This window comes from Bombus fervidus, chromosome 16 (genome assembly GCF_041682495.2).
Source record: "Bombus fervidus isolate BK054 chromosome 16, iyBomFerv1, whole genome shotgun sequence".
NCBI classification, from domain to species: domain Eukaryota; kingdom Metazoa; phylum Arthropoda; class Insecta; order Hymenoptera; family Apidae; genus Bombus; species Bombus fervidus.
The window spans coordinates 7,003,047-7,026,694 of NC_091532.1; the positions used below are offsets into that span (position 1 = coordinate 7,003,047).

General features: G+C 37.4%; 1 protein-coding gene across 11 annotated transcripts in view; it reads right to left on the minus strand.

Moving 5' to 3' along the window:
* Inae (inactivation no afterpotential E) overlaps window positions 1-23,648 on the minus strand; it is a 52,611-nt gene that overhangs the window by 24,862 nt on the left and 4,101 nt on the right. Inside the window, exon 1 of one of the 11 annotated variants that reach the window (XM_072019917.1) lies at window positions 21,505-21,812. The exons of 9 other annotated variants lie outside the window; for them this stretch is intronic. In XM_072019917.1, the coding sequence (XP_071876018.1) occupies window positions 21,505-21,599 (95 nt within the window). In that variant the 5' untranslated portion in view covers window positions 21,600-21,812. Of the gene's footprint in view, window positions 1-20,970; window positions 21,057-21,504; window positions 21,813-23,648 lie in introns of those variants that run through there. One more of the 11 variants, XM_072019921.1, reaches the window with a different exon arrangement.

Consider the following 23,648-nt stretch of genomic DNA (forward strand, 5'->3'; position numbering starts at 1 on the left):
TTTTACGCCGTTTTAAAACGAACACAACTATGACTATACGTTGCGGTTCCGGAACTAGCTATCTGATACTTGTCGCTTCACAATCTTACACAAACTTTTTGTATTACAACAAACTTTCTGTAAGTAGAACTTTATTTTATTACTTATACTACTAGTAACAAACGAGACATACGTTGGTCATTCCAAACGATTCGATTTCGGCAAAGTTTTAAAGTATAGGAATTTACGACTTCTATTTTCACTGATGAAAACGAATTTTCTAGTTCGCAAATCGTTGTGGATATACGCATCTACATCGCTTGGAGATATATGGTATTTGTCTTACCGAGCTCCGAACGATCTACTAGGACGAATTGCGAGGAACTTTAAATGAAAATTATAAACACGCTCATTATTGCAGATACTTCGAAGGTTCGCGGCGTTGAGTTACACAACCTAATGGTTCTCAGTGTCGAACTATCCATCCCACCCACGGCTGATCGTTTTCGCTATTAGTATTCGATTTCTGCAGGAAACTAGGTCGAAAAGTAGAACAAACGATAGCAAACGTTAGCACGCAATGATTGAAACTCGAAGCCAATAGTACAGCGAGCTGCCGAGCGATACAACGAGATTCTAAATCGAATTATACATTGGATAGCAGCATCGATTGATTCGTCGATGTCCTCGAACGTTGGAACGCATTATCATAGATACTCGTGGCGTCGAAGTTCATAACTCGATACTGTCGAGTAGTTGAACATAGCCATTTCCGATACCAAGCGTCCAAACGTAGCGGTTTTTGGTTTTGAATTGTACGTTTCAGCGGTCTTCGGCCATAACTACCACCGTTCCACGCTTTTCCATTTTGGATTCCACAATCCGGTGGTCTTCGACCGCCAATCCTGTAATCCTCTTTCGCGTTCCGAAGCTTTGTACGTGAAACTAAACGCCAAGAAAGTCCAGCAAACGGAAAGTTGGTAGAAAACGAACGGCGTTGGAAATCTTTGTTCGTGATTCACGAAGCTGTCGTGACACCGCATTGGTCGCGTTTAAGAGAGGCTAGAACATTCAACGTACGGAGTTTCAAGGCCCACGAGCCGATGGAGAAAAGGGGCACTGCCACGATGGCAAACTTTGTACAACGAGTGGTGCTCCATTCCCATCGCTAACAGGGAGCACCATAATCTGTGCGCAAGGGGGTGCGGATAAGAGCGTAGGAAAGGGAGAATGGATGATAGGGGCGCAAGGAAACGAGCGGGAGAGAAAGTAGAGACGACGGAACGAAGCGTAGGGCCGTCAGCCTTGGCTGCTGCATGGCCCGTATCGATTTACCTTGTGCCGGCTTCTCCGGTCGTTTCCACGTTACTCTCTCTCCTTTTCTCTCGCTCTCTCTCTCTCTCCATGTCCCTCTCCTCCGTTCCTTTCTCATCGGTCGATGAGTTAAAAGCCAGAACGGCTGATTTTATTTTTCTCCCTTCCTGTTTGTACCATCGTGCTACTTGTTTTCGAAGGAATCGCTGTTTCCGGGGAGGAAGAAGCCGATTCGCTTGAACCGATAAACAGCTCTTTGTCGCACGTTCTTTGGTTTAAGGAGCTAGTATCGGACAACTCGTTACATCGTCTCTGATAGATATACCGGTACTGTCTTGTAGAATTGTATATGCGCAAGTTTATACGCAATGCAGCAACGATGCTCGTTGTCGTAAGGTTTGACAGAATCCTTGTAAACTAAACTCATGGACATATTCTATAAACGAACTGCCTGAACGACATAGATGATGTGATTATTGTTTGATATAGATTTCGCGAAGAAACGCGTAGAAGTCGGCGTATTCAATAGAAAATTTCTTATTGGAAAAAGATTATTATCATTTCAATTCCCATTTTTGTTTTTACATCTCGTAGATTTTGCAAGAACTTATAAAAAGAAACGTATAGAAATAGATAAGTTTAACATCAACTACATCTCAGATGCTACTTTCGTACGTCTCACAGTTCTACGAAAAAGCACAATCAAAAATATTAGACAATCAGCGAGCCTTTATTCGCCGCAGAGAATATAATATTCTACTTTAACCCGATTTTAAATCACGCCTGACATCTTGCACGATAATTCTATTTTAAGTGTGTCCTGACATTTTACGTTATCTCTTCATATTACCTGAACTGACTCGTGAGCAGAAATAACTGCGTTATTTATTCACGTTTTACATCCGCAGTAGCGATAAACCTGGTACACTCCAAAATTATCATTTTGATTGCATTTCTATAATATAATGTTTACCGTTACGACATGTTAACGATGCTCGAAGTAATAAACTGAAATCTCGATTGCCTGTAGCATAACAAATAGGGAAACAAGTATCCGAAGCAATATTTATTCCCTTCTCGATAATCAGAATTCCGGTTCTATAAACGAGAGTCTCATAGGTAAATTAACGAGATGAGAACATATCATTACTCGACTACACACGCTAATTTATATTCTGATATCCACCTCATAGCAACGCCTCCCATCGACATGTAAGTACTAAGTTCGCGTTGTTATCGATACCTTAAATTAGATTCAAACGACTACCGTGTAAACCGCGACAGCACAAATGATGGAGATCGGAACGGAAAGATCGTCCACGAGACTTAAGAGTATCAGATGTTTGTTTTTTAAATTATTCACCGCGTTCGTCGAATTCCACATCACACGGTTGGGAAAAGTACAAGAACGTGACGATGTTGCTGATAGATTCCGAGAAATTACGTTGCGTAATTTATTTAAGAGTTGTACAAATCTAACGAAACCCAATGATTTACGATGTAACTCGGATAATATTACGAAGTATCGTGGTTGTTAGTGATAAACTTAAATTATGTAAGAATTTTCTGTGTGTAATTTAGCTTGTTAATTATTTTGTTTTGTTTCACAATTATTTATTTTACTCTAGTTTTCTTATCTTATAATTATGTTACTTTATTTATTTTATTTCGTCGATATAATTTTCATATGCACTAACAAGGCATAGGATAATTAATAGAAATATTCTAATTAAATATAAGGAAAGAAAATATTATGCGCATCACTAAAAACGAAAACAGAAAGGAAGTTACGATCCCCAGTGTTCTAATTTTAGAACCATTTTATTTGTTATAATTAATATGCTGTACTGTGGCGTTTCAATCAGGTTTATGTTATCGCATTAAAAAGGTTTTTTGTCGATAAACGCTACAAAAAAGAAAAGAAAAATTAAGTATCGTGAAAGTAGGTTAAATAAACGTTGTAAGGAACAGATAAGAATGCAGTATGTGCTTATATGCAAAAGTAGTTGCCGATAGAATAAAGGTTTCTTGGTTGCCAAATCAATAATTGAGTGTAACAGTGTAAATATTCTAAGAATGTCAACTATAAATACGCAAACGAATTGGCTGTATAATATAAGCAATATAATATAAACGTATTGTCTATCGCTATTCTTGTTCAATTATCTCTTCTATACAAATTCCAAAAGTATAATTTATTTCATATTCAAGATACATCAAAATACTACTAAATATAAGTTCTATAAATATCATAAACTACACGTAATTTAATTTCTCTGACAAAAGTTTACAGGTAAACAACTATCGTTTCCATATAACTGTCTAAAAAAGGTACTCACTCGATTCACGAGTATATGTTTTAGATAAAAGTCCATCCCCTTCATGAATTTATTAGCAAACACAAACCTACTTATTGCAAAAGCATTTTCCTCCTCACGGAACTATCTAACAAGAGTCCTTCAACAACTCCCTGAAGCAGGTACAAACTTGGCCAAAATTTATCTCGACGTTGAAATTCGCTTTGAATTAGCCCCACAGTGACCATTTTAACATGAATAAATTCTCCGGTGAGAAGGGAAAAAGTCTCGAAGGTTCCAGTTTTAGTCTCGACGGTCAATTGTCGAGACACGTGTGCGCACAGACGTAGAGGAAGATGGTGTCGTTCGCCTAGACAAATTCTGGACCAGCGTGTCATAACGAAGAAGCACTCGAGGCCGAGCGCACACACTCGGTTACGAGGAAAACCAGATAACGAGAGTGAAAAGGGTCGACGCTTGCGCCGACTCGGTGGAATATCCGCGTCTTTCGTGTCTAGAGAACCTAGTTTCCTTCCGCCTCGACGTCGTCGTTTTCTTTCTTCTCGCAATATTACGGCGAGCAGTTTGTTTTTTACGAAAAAGGATGAAAGCACACACCGCGACTCTCGTTTGCATTTTCGAATAAAATTTCAATTCAACCGTGAAAATCACGTTCCGTTCGTGGAACCACGTTAAACCGTGCAATGATATTAGAGAGATGATAATTGCTGGGAAAAAGACGCTGCCAGCTATAACGTCCATTCATCGCGAGCGTACGATTATGCTCGTAGAAAATTTATGGTGTTGATATTACTCCCAGCGTACGAGTTTTCAAAGATTTATGAACATTTCATTTCAGTAGATTATCTTGCATATACACACAGAATATGGTGGATTATAAAACGAATCTATCAGCCACGAAATTTATTTTCTTTCGATACACTCGATAACGTAAATATGGAATTACGTTGGTTCCATGGGAATATCGCATAAATTAATGATAGGGTGGCAATTGAAGTTTCCGCAATGTGTAAACGTAAAAAAAGGTTCTTGACATTCTGCCAACGTCGCGGCTTATTTCGCTCATGATTTTAGAGTCCATCGAATGGCCGAGAACTATCTTTGCTCGAACTTTGATGAAGCTAGTTGAAACGCTGGCGAAACTTCAAAACGCTTCGCGGAAGGTCAATGGCTCTCAACTAATCACTAAAGTTGAGGTACGTTAAACAGGCTTACAGTTTAGATAAACGATCGTTCAGGAAACTCGTAAAAATTGTAAATTTTCAACCACGGATCTCGAACGAGGTGAAGAAAAGAGTTTGCTTAAAAAGACTACAACAATTTTTCCGTACCTCTTCTTTTACTCTTACCACTTCAAAGTGAATAGAACGTAGCGTTTCAATAAAACGGAGAGCTGTCTTTATCATCTGCGAGCAACAATATCCTCGTATCCACTTCAAATCTTTGTTGTTCTTTCGACAATCGCGACTAGAGCCACGTATCCAAACGTTCGTATCCAAACCTACTACGATGCGATTCGCGGTACACGCAAAAACATGCGTTCTTTGATAAGTTGCCAAAGAACGAAAGGAGAGATAGGAAAGATAGGCGCACCTTTTATAGCCGGAAAAGCGTTCCTTTGAGGAACGACGCGTCCATTTACGAGCAGCAGGACGACAAAACGCGACCAAAGCTTCGGTGCATACAAACATTTGCAATGCGGTGCATACAACATCGCATTGCCGCAAATCTCTTGGCTCGCGTAACGGGAACGATTTTAAAACTCAACGAGGAACATTCTGCCTGTCGTTGAATTATTTCCCTTTGTATGCTCGATGGATACGTATGCAGATATATTTTTTCTTTTTCTGCCTCTTTTCCTGGCTGTCAGGACACGCGTGCAAGGACTAAGAGGAGACGGTGCGCGGCCACATCAAATGCCATTATTCGCAAAGCCGGATAGCGACGTACAATTAAACAGAAATGCGGCGACATGCTTTTGAAGCATGCAACCAACAATTCCAAGTTAGCAGAGATATTTTAGCAGAAATCATCGCTACGAAAACCAACAGTCCCGCAATTTGTTGGAATTCAACTCGTAGTCTGACAATTTTTTGATGCGATCGACTAGTACGCTTTGTCGCGAAGCTTTTCAAAGCCAAACATTTTGCGAAACGTCGCGAAACCAACAGGAAATTGAAGACGAGCGCGTAGAAAGGATCCGTAATAGCTTAGCGACAGTAATATCTTGATGCCTGAAGAAGTTATAAATTTCTCAGTTGCCAGATTTTAGTTGATTTTTTCCTCGTTTAAGATGTTACGAACATGTTAAACGAACTTTGATAGAGGCAGGACACTTAAAATGCGAGCTTGTTAAAAGTTGAGCGATTTGTCAAACTCGTGACACGAAGCGATAATAGGAAAGATCTTGTAGAAAATTATGAAGGTTACATTAAACGCAAAGCAAAAAACGCCACTATGTAGAGTTCAAAAATGTTATTGATAAAAATGTTATTAAATTGAACGAAGCTTATAGTAAAAACTGCAATACCTACAAGTTGAAGTAATATGTATATTCCCAGCTGAATGAATGCTTCTGCAGTTTGAATTTCGAGTGAATCACAGGTTTTATGTGCAGCGCTGTTATTCCATGACGAAGTTATTTCTCGACAACTACGGAAAATTTAAGACGGTAATAAGAATACTTTAACGCAGTTTACTTAAACGCAACAAAACAAGTATTAGGTTGTTCGTAGTTGAAAATTGATACTGATAGTGACAGCGACCGTATACCGTATGAATCGCATATACTTATATACCTGTGCATGTATGTATGTACATAAGGGTTACGAAATCAGTTTAGGCTTATTTGCTTCTGAAACTTCGTATCAGACAAATCGAAGACTTAACCGAAGTAACGTTATAATAAGTTAATTGTCAGCTAAGCAATTAACCACATTCTATTATCCACAATTTATTATTAATTCTACAATTTAAGATAAAATAGGTGTGATAAAGTAAAATAGAGAATTTTTAATAATATTCTATTGGAACAAAATGGATCATACATAATTCAATAAAATAATATAAAACAAACGATGTAGTGCATCTATTATTTCCTTATAAAACGAAAGAAACTTTTAGGACCAACCTAATATTTTAATGTATTTGTTACAGTACTAGTTGCCAAGAGATACTGAATATTTTTAAAAATATTAAATTAGGAATATCAGTAATAGAAATATATTAAATATTCGAACTATTTTAATTCTTGCCCGTGATATTACATCGAGCCAGTTATCCGGAATGGATACGAAATTCACGTCTTATTGATTTTCCTGCTGGTGCACGGCTATCTTCTTCGAAAATCGTTCATCCGTAAAACATTAAAAGAAATCTAATTCCTAAATCTTATAATCCATAAAAGCTTCTTTTTATTGAACAACCTTATTCGGCAATTCTCACATATTTTTACGATGGAAAAGACCATTTTTATAGAACGAAAAGCGAATACGGCTGTAAAAGGAAAGCAAAATGTTACAAAGGTAATTATCACAAGGATATTACAAGAATAGGGCGATGAATTCGAAAATTTTTATACTATTTAAGCTCGTAATACATTTTACCGGATTAATAACGACTTCAGTAGAGTCAATAACGTTCAGCTATTATTCAGAAAAATCTAACGGCGATGCAGAATGCATTAACGCGCACACGATGAAGTACATCAAAGAGACAAATGAGAGGAATTTATAATCGAGTCCTTCGGCAAACGGCTATCGATTGGCTAGGCGTTAATTTAATCACAGCCATCTACGAAACAACGATCGGTATTTAACAACAATTTCACAAAGCACAAAGTGTCTTCGAAACGGTAGAACCAAGTTCGAGAATAATCGACGGTCAAAGAGGAGGGGAGAAAGAATCGCAGCGAGTTAATTCGAGAACGAGCTTTATTTCAGACTGTCGTTGACCCTAGTCTGATGCTTCTTCTCCCTATGCAGCCGTACAACGTTATCGTACACGCTTGGTTTCGAAATTCTATTAACATGATCCTTATTCAATTAACTCCTACGGTAATCTATACCATTCGGAAGCTACCTATCGAAACGGTAAAATACCTTAACGTTTGGAATCGTCGCGACGATGTAAATTAGACAATAAGAATCGAACAAAATCACGATAAAACACGACGTGACGTATGTTCGCGTTTATATGCGTTGAGCTGTAGCTAATTATACAAAGCATTTAAACATACACTCACTTTGATAAAAGGTACCTACTGTGTACTATCTTTGTACAAAAAAACACTTTTAGTTCCCGGAGTACAGTAGCGAAAGGATTGAAGCGCCAAAGTCAATTTACTCTAACGACCCGTTGCGACATTTACAATGTACTTTTCCATTCCCATAATACTTTACCAAATCCCTTCACTGATATATGTACGCGCGGTCCATTGCATTAAAGTACCCTTTAAAATTATAAGAAGTAGAATTACCGTTGTCCCAACTTAAGATCTATCGTGTAACTTTATGCTTCTACTAAATCTTCCCTAGTTATATTTTCGGTCGTCGGTGTGCATTCGCCAAACACACGCAGCGCGATATTTTCCCCGGAAATAGTCGATCACCTGGCACGGGTCAGGGCCAAATCGTAAAAATTACGCGGCGTCGCGCGACAACACGAAGTATATCAGCGAATATCGAGTGGCAAAGTAGAGTAAAACGACAACGAACGAGCCCCAGTCCAATCTCCTGCCTAGGAAACGATTGCAGTGAAACACTATTTCCACGTAATCCGGGCAAATTGATCGATTGTCTATGTGGTTATGACACACGGTAATATCTATTGTAGCTATATATACCGTCATGGAAATATTTTGCGCTTGTCGCCGCAAGGATTGTGTATTCTCTCGCGAGAATACACTACTATTACTCGACGTAATATAAATTGTTCGAATGTAAAGTTTGAATCGTACTCGAGTAACCGTATGTTACTCGCTTCAGGCAACGGATTGATAAAAACCATTCGAGCGAATTCGAGCACATCGACAAGGTGTAAAATTACAATCATGTAGACGACTAATTACATTTCGCTGTCCAGTGGAGAACGGTTATTAATTCTTCGTCGAATACGTGAAAATTTTTAATTACGATGGAACTTTCGATTGGGTCTCGTGGAAGTTTAAGATCAACGTAATTTCAGTGGAAGAAACTGAGGAGAAACGTGTACAAGAGGATATAAACGAACAAAATACCCCATTGAATTCGCGTACTCTACTTGAGTTTCCCGTTCGTATCGATATCCTTATACATATAGTTTTCTATTTTTTTTTACTAATAAAAGTTTTATCGAAAATTGATTTTGTATATCTTTCGACATTTCCGACACATCGTGAACGATGAGCTAAATTCGAAGTGAACTTTGAAAAGGTAGACCAAGCGATGCCTTCCCTCTACGACTTATATACGAACTTTGTGACGACTTCTATATAGCTTGTACATTTTTCATTCACTCCGGGAATAGCTTATATATCAGATAGGAATGGCTTATGCACTAATAATTTCACTGAACGCTGACACGATGCAGAGGTAAGTTCGACCAATGTTTAACGATCTTGATTATTCAACAGTCTTTGAGAACAGATACATTTGGATTCACCGATCCAAAACCGTCATATTGATTGCGTAGCAATAATTAATTCGTTCGAATGACGAATCCTCGAATGGAATTTCATATGGAACCGCAGCTGCACTTTACAATGTAAACGCGTATACACGATCAAATCGTTATTGTTAACAAAACGCGTTTACATGTGTGTTTAATTTAATTACAAATCATATGTATTATACAACATAATTATAAATTCTATTTTTCTTTTTCGCATCATAGATCTTCTACCCATTACTTTTATATATTATTATATTTTATTATTATATTATTACATATTGTTCCTGTTTGCTCTTTTTTTCTAGTCCAAGAAAATTTCACGAGGCCGTAGAAATTTGCCATCAAACTGAAATATAATGATCGAATTATTTTTCGAATGAAAATAAACTCCACCATGGTCGACGCAATTCATCCAGAATTGATTCTGAATTAATCACAGGAATCATCGAAGACACTCCTTCAATATTGATCGAAATTCCATTAAATCAATCGTCCACTGCTCAAAGGTTTATCTTCCTCAGGAATCACGATATCAAAAAGGTATTGACGAAAGCTAACAGTGCTTGCACGGAAACTAATTTAGGCTTCGTAAGATCGGATGTCTTCGGAGCTCATGATTATTCATGACAGTGAAGCTTATCGATTAACGGTTCGCTTGTAACTTTATACCGAGCCTTCGGAATTCCAAGCTTCTTCTTTCAATAACCCGTTAGGTGTTCTTTAATCGCAAAGCATCCCATAAAAATGTTTCTGCCAAGTATGCAGAAATACGCAATAATTCGTATCTTTGATTTTTCGCGAGTCAAAGGCTATTTTAAGATACGTCTTTTTATACGCAATGTTCGTTAAGCAACTCCTACCTGTATTATACACTTATTATATTGTCTTCGTGGTAGACATTTTATCGATTAACTGACACGATATCGAAGCGAGATCGTGTGCAGCCTGTCACCAGTTCAGCACGCGAGACAAGGTGACTGTTCGATGTTACGAGAAATCATATATCAGCTAGCCACAGACTGAAGTCTATTAATTATCGACGTGGTTAGCGTGGCGGGAGCTGGTTCTTTCGGAAATTAACCAGCTTAAGTGGGCCACGACCATTCATACTAGTTCATCCTACGTCCCACTGATGTTTATCTATGGCAAATCCTACTGGTGAATCGACTACCTATCTCCGATCAACTGGAAAACCGATTATGCTCGTCGACTATCGTCATGCATGCAAATAAACCGACAAGGTACAACACCGCCGACAAAATTTTGTACTTTATGGAAATTTGATGGTATCATTGATGTAAACGGCTCGCTCAGAAACGATATCACGTAAAGCTGTTTGCCATCGGTCAAACATTTTAAATTACGACTATACCGAATCTGTCGACAAATGTACAATCAAATCGAAATTAATGCTACTGATATTAACGATACTTTTCTTTATTTCGATAGTTTGCTGGCGAACAAAATATTCCAAGGCAAACGAATTCTACGTTACTCGCGAAAGGAGTAGAAATTAAAATTTCGACATTCGGATTTGAAATTAATATCGAAAGCAAGCAATTTCTATAAATTTCTAGATAGAAGTAGCTCAATGTAAGTTTCGACTTCATTGAAGATATTGAGAAATCAAGAGACTAGACTTAACTACATTATTGCTCTAATATTTTGCTAACTTCCCGTAACAGATAACAGGCATAATTTATGAAAATTGATTGCAAACTGACGATAGCAAGTTTCATGTGCCAGCGAAGGCTCAACGTAGCTACTAGTTCGTACGTTGCCAATAAATTTTCCTGATACGTGTAGACCGGTTGTTTCGCGACGCGGTCGATGCACACCTCGATAACCGTTTCGCGGTCTTTCTAGGTATGTACGGCGGAAAAACGAGGTGAAGTAAAATTACCACCGACCGAACTAGGCCTGGAATTACGTTCACCGAGATGATAACAGTTCCACGCCTACGGAAGGAAAATAACTCGGCGATCGATCGTGAATCGTGGCTAATCGTTGCCTGAAAGAGCGCAATTAAACGTGTTGGCATTACCAAGCTCTACGTTTGCGCTCCACGTATCATGCTTACGTATAAGAAAGACGTTCATTAAAAGTTTAACATCGCTATTTAGGTACCGAATGTTTGCTAATTACGTGAATGAGAAACAAATTGTGTTTGACGTAAGTGCCACATGTATACCTAACACGGTATCATTGTAAAGTAAAAACATCAAGGACGATGGAATTCTTGCCTAGTCGCGATAGAATTAAAAACTCAGCTGGAACTTGGCGAGTTTTCGTATTAATTACGGTAATTTCGAGATTAGTTAAAACTTCTAGCAACCGAGCATCGTTGTTTGTACATCTTCGAAAGTAATAACCTTAAAGCTCACGGCGACCTATTTTCTTAATTAAACACGACTGCTCGTCGCGAAAAGTCGACTTTCTTCGCATCGTTCCCTCTATTCGACACGAACTTTCCATCACTGTGACGAAATAAAATTTCTAGCATGATTAAAGTATACGGAGAAACAATGCGTTTACGATTTTAATTAAAGTCACTCGTTCGCGAAGGAATTCCCGAAATATTCATCGGCTCCCTCGCACAAACGAGCTAGGACCCTCGCGAGAAGATATCGCACAACATCCCACGCATCGGCGTAGATTTGGGGTTGGCGCGCGTACGCCTCTTGCCGCTGGTCGATTTTTTCGACCGACCTTACGCTCACCACGCGCGTCCTCTGCGTCAAATACCGAATTGTTTTACGTTTCTCTGCTGCTAGGAGGGTGCAGATCCCTTCTCGACATCGATGCAAATCCACCCACACACCAAGCTTTCATGGCTCCTTTTCCCCGATACTCGCCGCTTGGCGGCCTTCCCCTTGGTTTTGTGAATCGTGCATGCACGGGGTCGATATGTGCGTTTTGGGAGCTGCCATTGGCATCCTGCTGCGATAAATGCTCCTTTGTCTCCGAAATGGGAAAAGTATTCCGCAACTAGAGTATCCGAGGCAAGGGAACACGGCCTGTTCTGACCCGAAAACGTTCGACTTGCCAACTTTTGTATTTTTTCTAGTTTCGTGTGGATTTATAAAGTTGCTCAAACGTTCACTTTTCGCAAGGAGGAGAAGCTCGATCGCTATTCTACTTACTACAGCGTTTTTGAAAATGTTCTCTGAAAAGCTCTTTCACACTAACGATAATGTTCTTTCTTTTGTCTCGAGTTTTCATGCTCGAATCATGTTCTTCGTGTACGAACACGTTACACGGAAACGATACAAGGATCGTTTGCAGAAAAGCTTTATCGTTGTAAAGTGCGAAACGTTATATACACCGTCTGCTCGATGATTCGTTGAAGCATAGAAACCTCTGGCTCAAGTTTACTGCGTTAGCGTTTCATTGTTGGTGTACGTAGTTTGCTTGCTTCGGGATATTGATAAGTGGCAATAAAGGAGCTTCTGGCAACCGACCTGTATTGCTCTGCTCGGGCACCTTACGTCCTTACGTATTCATGAACGGCAATGAATGGGACGCTGAAGCTAGTATAAAAATGACGATGGTTTCGTTTAATTTATCCGACGAAGAGAAGTTCGAAAGTTACGAGATCTTACGCAGTTTTATTTCTGTAATTTCCACCAATTTTGACTTTTCAGTTATCTTAGGTTCTGAAGTTGAACTAAACTTTAAACTACATTATTTCGTGTTGGACATATATAAGCTATCTGAGAAGCCTTAACAACCGAAGTAGATTATTTTTCTGATAGTAAAGCAATTAATAAATTTCTTGCTTCTTCGTATTATAATACTCGAACTTAATTGTCATACAGAGTACATTCTAATGGCAACAAACGCAACTTGAATTAGTATTTATAAAATGAATTCCTACCACGCAGTGATGCGTTTAATCGCCATGCTATCTTAGAGGTAAGTAGCTAACTCTAATCTGCAATAACCGTAAAAAGAATTCATAAAACAAGGAGTGGAGCTTGCGAAAAGCTTATCCTAGCTACTCCCATCGATCTTAATATTCATTATCATTAAACTGACACGTCCTACATAAAATATCTTTTACTCATTCTGTGCTGAAATTAGAGTCCCAAGAAGACAACGAAGCTCATCGTCATCAGCGTGAAAGACGTTTGAAGATGCACGTGAAACGTCGCGACGCGGCACGCGACGTATAATATCGCTAGCACGGATCAATGAACGTAAAAGTACGCTTTCATTTCAAGACGTTCTTTCGAGGATGATTCTATAATCAACGCGAACGAACCCCGTGCCTGCGTCTTTATTTTGCATCAACTCCTATTTGCAAGATAGGGCCCGTAGGAATACGCATCCGCTTGATTAAGGGGTTTACACCCCCTTCAATTTGTTCAAGTCGATAATCATGCGTATCGATCTTTCGCGTGGGTTGCACCTTTGTTCATCGTCGATGAGAACCGTCCTTAAGACAAGTTAAGTCGTTAAATCGAGATCGCTCTCCCAACGCCCTCTTTAACGACAGCATAAGCTGCACTTTTAATTACTCGCAGTTAGTATAATAATAGGTATATCTGAAATGCGAATGACCTTAAAGGCGAGCCAGCATCTTCAACGAAGATAGGGGAGAAATATTCGTCGTTAATTCTAAAGAGCTGTTTGCTGATAATAAGAGAAAACGCTGATCGTACGAAGTAACGAAGCAAGCAGCTGAATGGCTGGTTTTTATGGAGTAGCTTTCATAAAGAATTTTAAGTGTATGATGGCAACAATAGGGGATAGAAATATACTATGTGCGTTTACAAAAGCATTCCGTTATATCTTGGAAATATTGGATATGAACTCCGATAAACGAAGCTTCGGAATGTACATAAATTGAAAGATTAACTATCGTATGTTTGCCAATTATCGAAGAAGAAAGAATGGTATTTGTACATCTACGTTACGATAGCAGAGTATATATACATACGGAATAGTATCGTAAGTATCAGCAGATTCTCGATGATTTACAATTCAAATGAATCCAAGTTAATTGATCAAATTGACCTTACAAAGTAGAAATCTTAATGCTTCTATGTAATTTCCAGCTGTTGAATAATATAATACGATGCAATAAGAACGCAACAAACTGTCGATAGAGAGATGGTCACACTTTTCTTAGAATATTTATCAAGTGAATTTCGTATCGAATAATTTTACCGACGCGTTTAAAGGATTTATCAAATACCAGTGGAAAATATCAAGGGCGATTTTTTACGCATCTGCGCATCGAAAATATCGTACCTCGATCGTTTTGAGAAAAAAACATTTAAAACGATCTATTTCCAGTACCGCCACGAGTCTCGCATCTGTCGTCTAAAAATGACAGAGTCTACGTTACGAAACTTTTGCGTACTACTGTACGGATGTCAGTCAAGAACGCATCATCGGAAACAACAGTCTAGAAACGTGAGAAGAATTCCAACGAATATGTCCTGACGTCTACTATGATTTTCAGAGTAGCTATCGTTCTCATAATTTTTTTTCTGTATAATGACTCATCCATTACGCGAAAGATAAAGCGCGGAAATCTCTTATTAGAAGAGAAACACGGAAAGTTTCATTTATCGATGAATCGTATAAAAAATAAATCGTCAAATTCGAGACAGCTACTTTTCAGTTGACAGGCTATGAGAAAATAAAAAGGAAACTCGTATCAAAAAGGGTTCGATAACGCTCCACCCACCCAAAATACTTTTTATCGATTTACTTATTCTTCCTGTATGCTCATGGAATACTTGCGCTTTTAATAACACGCAGTCGAGGATTCGGTGTGAGAGACAATGATTTTAACAAACTATTGTCACCCATGGTTATCGATAATTTGTCTTTGTTCGAGTTTCACTGAATCCAGTCGTGTTTATTCATGTATACGGAGCAACTCGTGTAAAAGAGCCACGAAATATTCTTTTACCATAAAATAACAATTTCCAATTTTGGAAATACAATTGATAAAAAGATTATAAATATAATTAACTATAACAAGAGGCAAAAGGTAAGAAGTAAAAATCTTAAAGTGGTGAATGTACATGTACATGATTCGATCGAAGATTACGCGTTGATCGGACCGTGAAAATCGTGCTTCCAATCATAAAGTTTCTCTACGTAATTCGATGCTAACTCAGACTTAATGCATTCTAAATCGCGATAGCCTGTCGGCCAGACTTATATTTAGATGCCTGCACATCGGAGAAAAGATAGTATTCGATACACGTACACACGTTTCTCGCGAGAAAAATGTTTTGTGCGAATCCCGCGTTTTTCATAGATATCAGCGTTGATGCTGCCGATGCTTATCTTTCCAACTTTTAGAATTTTCGATATATCTCGAATGCTTTAATTAACTTTCTTATGAGTCTCAGGATAGCTATCTATTAATTATCAGATAACTTGAACAGTAAATTCAAAGTTTGTACGACAAATATTACACGAGTATTACGAATGATTAATAGTAAAGTTCGACTATAATATTAAACATTTCAAATGATACTATTTAGCAAATATCAATAGCGGAAAATAATACACGTTAAACATGTTAACAGTAGAAGTCAATATGAATTAATTAATAATAAATATGCAGGTTTAGGGATGTAACAATGATGTTAATAATGCGAATATTATTTGCGAATTTTTAAGCATGTACACAAAATAGCTGTAAAATTGCGTAGTCCGAAAGTTCCAATCGGATTATTCGAAAATCTGCATAAGAAATGAAGAAATGAACAGTGTTGTTTCCAAGTATATAAATATATATATATTTATTTATTTATTATATATATTTGCTGTATATATAATGCAGTGCGTTCTTATATTATGTGATATCGGAGAAAAGTGCAGTTGGTATAATATGTAACGGATACCATACGCAATACTCGCTGTGTAAGCACGTGTGAACGTGCAACTTTCGTCAAGAATATCTCGCCGTTGGCGCATTCCATAATTTATGAAAACGTACGACCACGTTGAAACGCAAATAGAACATTCCTGGCGAAAGATGGAATCTTGGTCAAAAAAAATGAAAAGGATGGGCGTCGAAACTAGTGCCTGTGTAAAGTTTATGGCGATCCGACCGTGCTCAAGAAACTAACCAAATATTACATTTCTTTTTTTTTTTTTTTTCTATTCGAGGTATTCTTTAAACTGTAAATGTTTGGGAATTTCCAGAAGAAATGCTAATAAAATCTATGATACAATGCTGAATTGCAAACTGCAGGAAAATCCTTGTTTCGAGAGAGAGTGAAATTACGTACGATAAATCGAAGAAAAGAGCAGTACAGAATAGAAAAGGTATCAGCATTAATTTTATTCTTATTTATTTGCTAAGTATCTAACGACCAATATTAATTTGTACTCGTTTTTTCTTTCTTTCGCTCCACTATAAATAGATAATTACAACGTGGGATAAAGTATCTGCAATACGCTCTGCTCGTAACGTTCTCATTTGTTTCAGCGAAAGAGGAATTTTACATAAAATTTCATAAGCTTTGTCTTGCGCTGGTGACGAAGTATGACTATGCATATTAATTCGCATAGTGTACCGCGAGTTAAACGATATAGGATAAGCGAAAAATGTATGTAAATATGTCACTTAGATGAAAATAAGGTTAATAAATATGAAACAGCCTGGCGTCCATCGCACGAAGGTGTCGCGTGTAACGTGTGTAACGTGTACACTGCACGAAACGTTACGAAAATTAGATATCCTTATACCGCATGAAATATTATATTTTATATTTTTCGTAGATACTTCGCAATTTTCGTCAGTTTTCGTTTCGAATTTTTGTAGCGAAAACAGAAAAAGAAATGGACGAAAAATATAGCAAATTCACGTAATAAATTAGACACGATCTTACGAAAGAGCTTCTCTTCTCCTCTTTCTTATTCTTCCTTTTAAAGAATCTGTTGTATTATATTCCGCCGTGAGTTGATTTAAGTTGATCCCTCGAACTCGTCAGGACTTATTTTCTTGCGAAGTATGAGACATGCCAACAAACAAGTTTTCCCAACGTGCTGTTTTACATCTTCGTGAAGCGTCAAAGATCCGTCGACGAGAAACATCAAAGAACGGATATCAGGGCTAAAAAATCAGTAGAAAACGGATGGAACAACGGAAGATTTCCATCGACCTCGGGGGCCAAAAAGACAAGCCCGTTGCGCACGGTTTCGAGCACGTAACGCGCGTAAACACAATAGCGTTGAATGGGGATGGATATATAGGGTGAACCTTAAATGATTCATAGGCAACGAGAGAGGGTGTAACGGGCCATTCACATGCTAGAGCATTGCACGCGTTCAGTCCTGACATATTGATCACCAAGAAGCACTTTCGATGCTGTTTTTTGCCGATTCTCGATAAAATAAAAAAATCAAATCGAGTCTATCGTTCGTTTCAAATTGGCCAAAATATGGAAGAACAGAGAGGAAGAGAAGCGATATTCTGGAAATACAACTTCTCTGTTATTCTATAAAAAGAAACAAATTCACATCGTGTGTTTCGTGACGCGCATTTCGGAGGGCTAAATTATTAATTGGACTGATAATCGAGGAACAAATTTATTTTGCGTCTGCCATCGTTCGTTTTCTGAGACCGTGAATATTTAACGTTATTTTCGTAAGAGCCACGCGACGTTCTAAATAAATGAAATCTGCAAGTATACGAGAGCTTAGGTTCTATAATTTTCCACGTTGTACCCAGCGGGTCGCGTGTAAAAGCATGCACGATCTGTTCAACGTAAGTTTCGTTCGTTAAAGGGATTCTGGTACGAAAAGCCAGTCTTTCGTAGATGCAAACTATGGGCAGAGACGAACCCATTTGAAAAGAGCCTCGCACTTCGATTCGAGTATCGTGTTCCTCCGCATCGCGAATATCCCGGGGCTTAAAGGGGACCTCTTTATAAACGACTAAATAAATTACGACTGCGTCTAGTCACCTTGAAGCTAGGGGCCGCAGGAAAAGTGTTAAAGCGGAATCGTTCTGCTATTCAATTTGCGAATGATTGCGACCGAGCGGCGATGCAATTAGGAAGATCGAAATACGATAATCACTAAATGATTCTGATCCGTTCCAATTAGAATACCAAGTGCAATTTTTCTTAAAATATTATTATTTTTACCACTTAATTAATTAATTAGAGACTATAGAAAGAAAAATCATATTTTCGTCTTTTTTGCACGAATAATATTCAATATGCTGTTATTCAATTCTCCAAAATATTGTATTACCAAAAACGTCATCTTACATGATTTTGTGATTAAATATTGATTTTAGTCATCCCCTTGAATATTTAGAAAATATCGATTGCTATACCATTGACTGTACGAGTGATGCTTTATTCATTTTTTTACTAAAATTTGGTAAATGTATTTGTCTATGTTAAAAGTTTGACGAGTATCAAATTTTGCCATTTTTACAACGTACTAATAAATATTGTATTGCTGCTACGATTTGTTTTATTTATTCGAATTTTCACACTATGTTTATTTGAGAATTTAGGTACACGAAGCGAAAGCAAAACGCAAATACGTGTGCATACGTGTATAAAATAAAAAATTGAAAAATAGCGACGAAGAGATGAAAATGTGCACCATCGCGCGAAATATTTCTGGAACCTTCGACAAAAAATAACGGAGTTTGTGTTCCACTAAATTATAAGAGCGGAAAAATTATTATGTGAGCGTATGTTCGCAAACATTGTCCTTTCGAACTGATGTATAAAACTAAATCACAATTTTTCTGCATCAATTTTCAGAGAACGATAAAGTTCAGAAAATATAAATATAATATAAGTAATTATACATTTGTTCAAGAACCCTAACCGAGACCTTTTGGGATGGAGTAAGACAGGAAATCGGTGAAACCTTAGCAGCGGTTCCTACGATTCTACCTAGTTGTACAAAAACAGAGAACACTAAACCGTTACGCTATATTGATTTAAAATATTACTAGTTCGTGCTTTTGCTAATATTTACAATACTATAGGATACAAATTTTTATGACACGAACGATCTGTAATTTATCACACTGTCACAGCAAAGCTTTTTGAGGCCAATGGTTCTATTTCGAAACAAAGAAGGTTATAAATGCACGCAGATTTATTTATAGCAGCCTTCTCCCTTTTCTATTTTTTATAAGCGAAGAAGATAAGTAACAATTTTCGCAACAAAAATGAAAAAGTTTTCAAGAACCATCGTAAGTTTAATTTTATTCGCGATATTTCACACACCACAGCTACACATAAATAACGTTATCTAGAAATTATTAAGAACACTTGGACGAAAAGTCGTAATCGATGGATGCAAAAGAAAGTTTTATCGGTTTCTTCGGCAGTAAATTCACCATTCCTCCCTTTAACGTCATGAACGTTTTCACGTAGAATTTACATCACTGAACGTTACCAACGCTAGCGGTGCTCCGCCGCGTAGCGAATTTGAAATTTAATGCACCTTAAAAAAGTGCGTGCTCGCTTTGCCCGATTTTAAGGAATTTTTCATTAAACGAAAGAAGGAGAAAAGAAGAAAGGAGAATAAAGTTAAGGGAGAGTCTTTCTTCCGAGGAAAAAAAGCAATAAATCGCATTCTGAACAGAGGATCCGAATGCCTGTTTCTCACGTTATTTTGCTGCTTTCTAAGGAAGCCCGATGAGCTTGCACGAAGTCGCGGTCGAGTTCACGTTAAATCTATTTACCGTCTCAAACGAACCCCGTGGAACGACGTATCTTAGATTCTCGCTGAGAGAGTGGGAAACGTTGTAAACGACAATGGAAAACCTATCTCGGCTTGTTTGTAGAAAAATCGTCGTCGTCTGAGGATCGGTGTGCAAATTTCACATTCCCCCATGGGATATCGTGCGTGTCTTCGCCATATCGGTTACGCGCTTCCAAAAAACAAGTAAGAAAGCTTATAGTAAATCTAAAATTTACATTAATCGTCAAAAGGTCAGTAATAGCCTAACAATATATGCATCGCAACGCCTACACCTTCCTGTCATTCATTCACTTTATCTCATTTCATTGGGGTTATATCATTATCATATCATTACAAGAAGGATGAGGTTGACTGCAATACACTAAATATTTGAGCCTACACACATTCCATATAATTTTTACTATTATTATGGTTATTATTATTATTATTATTAATATTATTATTATTGAAGATATCTGTAATTGTAAAATAACAATCTTACTTATCATGTGATAAATAAAGAATTGATAATCTTCGATGGGCAATCAGTTATAGATAAGCCATTAAGACAATTTTAATACAAAATATTAGTAATGGAAAGATTATAAATGAAAGAGTATAGTGTACTAGTTGAGAAAATAATATATGGCGGTTTAGAATCTGATGTCATCGCTAAAAGTAAATGGAAAATCTGTTATTCGAATAATTATAATATCTATAGTATATAAATAATTATAGCATAATAATTATAGAATAATTATAGTATTTAGTGTCTCAGAAATAATTTTATCATGATAAAAATGAAGTAATAAAATTGTTATTTAATGCTCTTTTCCAACGTCATCGTGGTTTAGATGAGAGGAGAGGGGGGATTAACGAAGCGTAACGTATCCCAAATATTACAGCGCAGCGCGGTATTGACATTATATTCCCGCCATAATACAATTTACAACTACTCTTCTACCCCACTTTGCATGGAATTTCCAACATACCTTATGAAACAGAAATATAATACCTTGGATAACATACCGAACGTCGACGTGATCGGCAAAGTAATCGACATTGACATTTGCACTGTTGCAACATTACACTCGAATGTAGCAGTTCCCAGTACCCTCGATGTGATTACGAAAATCGATAAAATACTCGTACAACTACCACATATTACACCATTAAATATGTATGTGCAGTATGCACACGTATCAAATATATATTTCGTATGTTACTCCCGATTGAAATTGAGCCGAAACGTCATGGCTCTCTCAGATCTCTCTGATACATCTCGAATTCTCAAATATCGCAAAATATCGATCATTGAACTCAAAGCTGGTTCCGCCAGGTACTATCGACCTTTGTTCATCGATCATAGTCAATAGGAGAAAATTGAAGATGAGATGAATAAATTTACCTTTTAATTGCGAAATGCACGCACGATCCAACAGTGTTGGAAAATGTAATACGACGATATGTTCACAGCTGATGTATGTTTCGAAGAAATTTGCAGCTGCTTTGGCGTATTCTATTTGCATAGGCATGTATCCATACTTACTCGACCGCGTGAATGAAAGCCAAGGTGGCGCCCGGTATGAGCAGGTCATCGCTGCCGACACGCCAACGTCTGCCAAACGTGATGAGAGCCGGCATGTTTCGTTCAGCAACTTTGTGGCTCGCCCGAGCAATTGTCCTCGTACGCGAGCAAAAACATTCACGTACGATGACATAACCTATACCGGCACAAATAACGCGATTAACTCATCGACCGACCGTCTATGTATTACTTGGTATACCTCGCGAAACGAACAACCGGACCGTCGAACCTCGTGACCATTCGGCTGTCACGAATGTACTGAATCAGTGAAACGCGGAACGAAACTCCGCTCGGTCGGTTCATAGCGAGGCAAAAAAGAAATGGAGGGAATCCTGGATCGCTTTGCGGTAAACTTTTGAATTCAAGGTGTTCGAATGGTAGGATAATAGGGTTATTATTGTCTGAAAGTGGGTCTATGTATAAAATATGTATATTTATATTATGGTTAAAACTGCGCATGTTCATGTATTTATGGAAAATTCAGAAGTATAGAATACACAAAATTCGCACAATGCACAAAAATGTATAAAATATCCAAAATATATTTATTATAACAAATTATGATATTTAATAGGTGAGAAAACTCTGCATCCGCAATCTAGTGATAATAATGTCATTTTCTGTACTGAAATATAAATCAGTGATATTTACGAAAAACAAATTATTTCTTTTAACAATTTGTGGCGCAACATTATTTCAGTATATCTTTTTATACGTACCTTTTATTTAATTATCATCATGTCGTATATTTATTCGAAGACACGATGTAACTTTTTAATCTTCTCAATCTTCTTCATTAACGCGAGAGCAAATTCAATAAGCTCAATGAATCATATTTCTTCTTAGTGGAACTGAAGAAATGAAAGGGAAATAAGTTCAATCAGGAAGAATCTCGAAAAATATTTGAATGGAAATCTTTGATCTTATCTTGTTAGAAAATAGAATCAAGGTAATTGACAACTTCGATTCACTCGAGTTAGCAGCAAACAAGCAAATGCTTAAATTTTTTAATAACTTTGATATCATACCCGTTGCGATAAGACATCTGTCCGCAATTATTAATTAGTTTCCTACACGATTAGATATTTTATCAATTCTATTTTTCAAACAACGATACAAACTTCTTAAATTCACTTTCTCAGGGGTCTTCATAAAAAAAAAGAGATAAATTTAAAAATAAAATACATCATTTCTAGTAAGTCTTTTTCCATGTGTCGAAAAGCTCGGAATTGCGTGACTTTCATGTCAATCTGTGTTTAATATCCATAAAAGACAAGATGCGGGTCATCGCGGAATTCTATTTGAATACGTCGATATTCGTCTACATAGTTTAAACGGTCGATATCAAAATAATAAATAACAAAACAAATAAACATTTTTACGAAGAGTCTGTGTCTAGAGACGAAAGATGAAATGCACATCAACTAACCGAGATAAAGTTTCGATGTCGTGCACAGCCAGTCGGTGGGACAATACACGAGATAACAGAGAAAATTGATTGTACATTCGTTCAAAGGGCCGTGCAAACGTCAACAACGGCTAGACGTTGTTTTAATTGAAACTTTATCGGCTATTCTGTATCATCCGATAGAACAAGACACAGAGTCTGCGTTCCAGACATGGACATATTAGAGACGTATCGAGAGCCGCAAATTTATAAAGATGACTAGAACGAAGTGGACGATCGCCAATTTCGTATGTATTCGCCTATCGTTTGTCTCTTTCTCTCTCTCTTTCTTTGTTTCTCTGTATCGGGTCATTTACCGCGTTTATTAACGATTTTTCAAAGTTAAAACATACGGCATTGGCGTGCCATCACGCGAAAACTATCCTTTGATCATCGCTAATAATAAGCCCGGGGATATTGATGCCTAATAATTTCCTCTAAACACGCGATAAATTACAACGCTCTGATAAAAACGCACCAGATCTCGACACGAGCAATTTTCTAAAAATGTATATAACCGTGCAGTTTTTGATTTAAATCCGTAATTAAGTGGTGACGATCAAGAAGAATGGTGGAATTATTGAAATAAGCGTATACATCGATTTATTTCTTTTGTAAGATTTTTGTCTGAGAAAAGCGAATTTTATTGCCGCCAGAG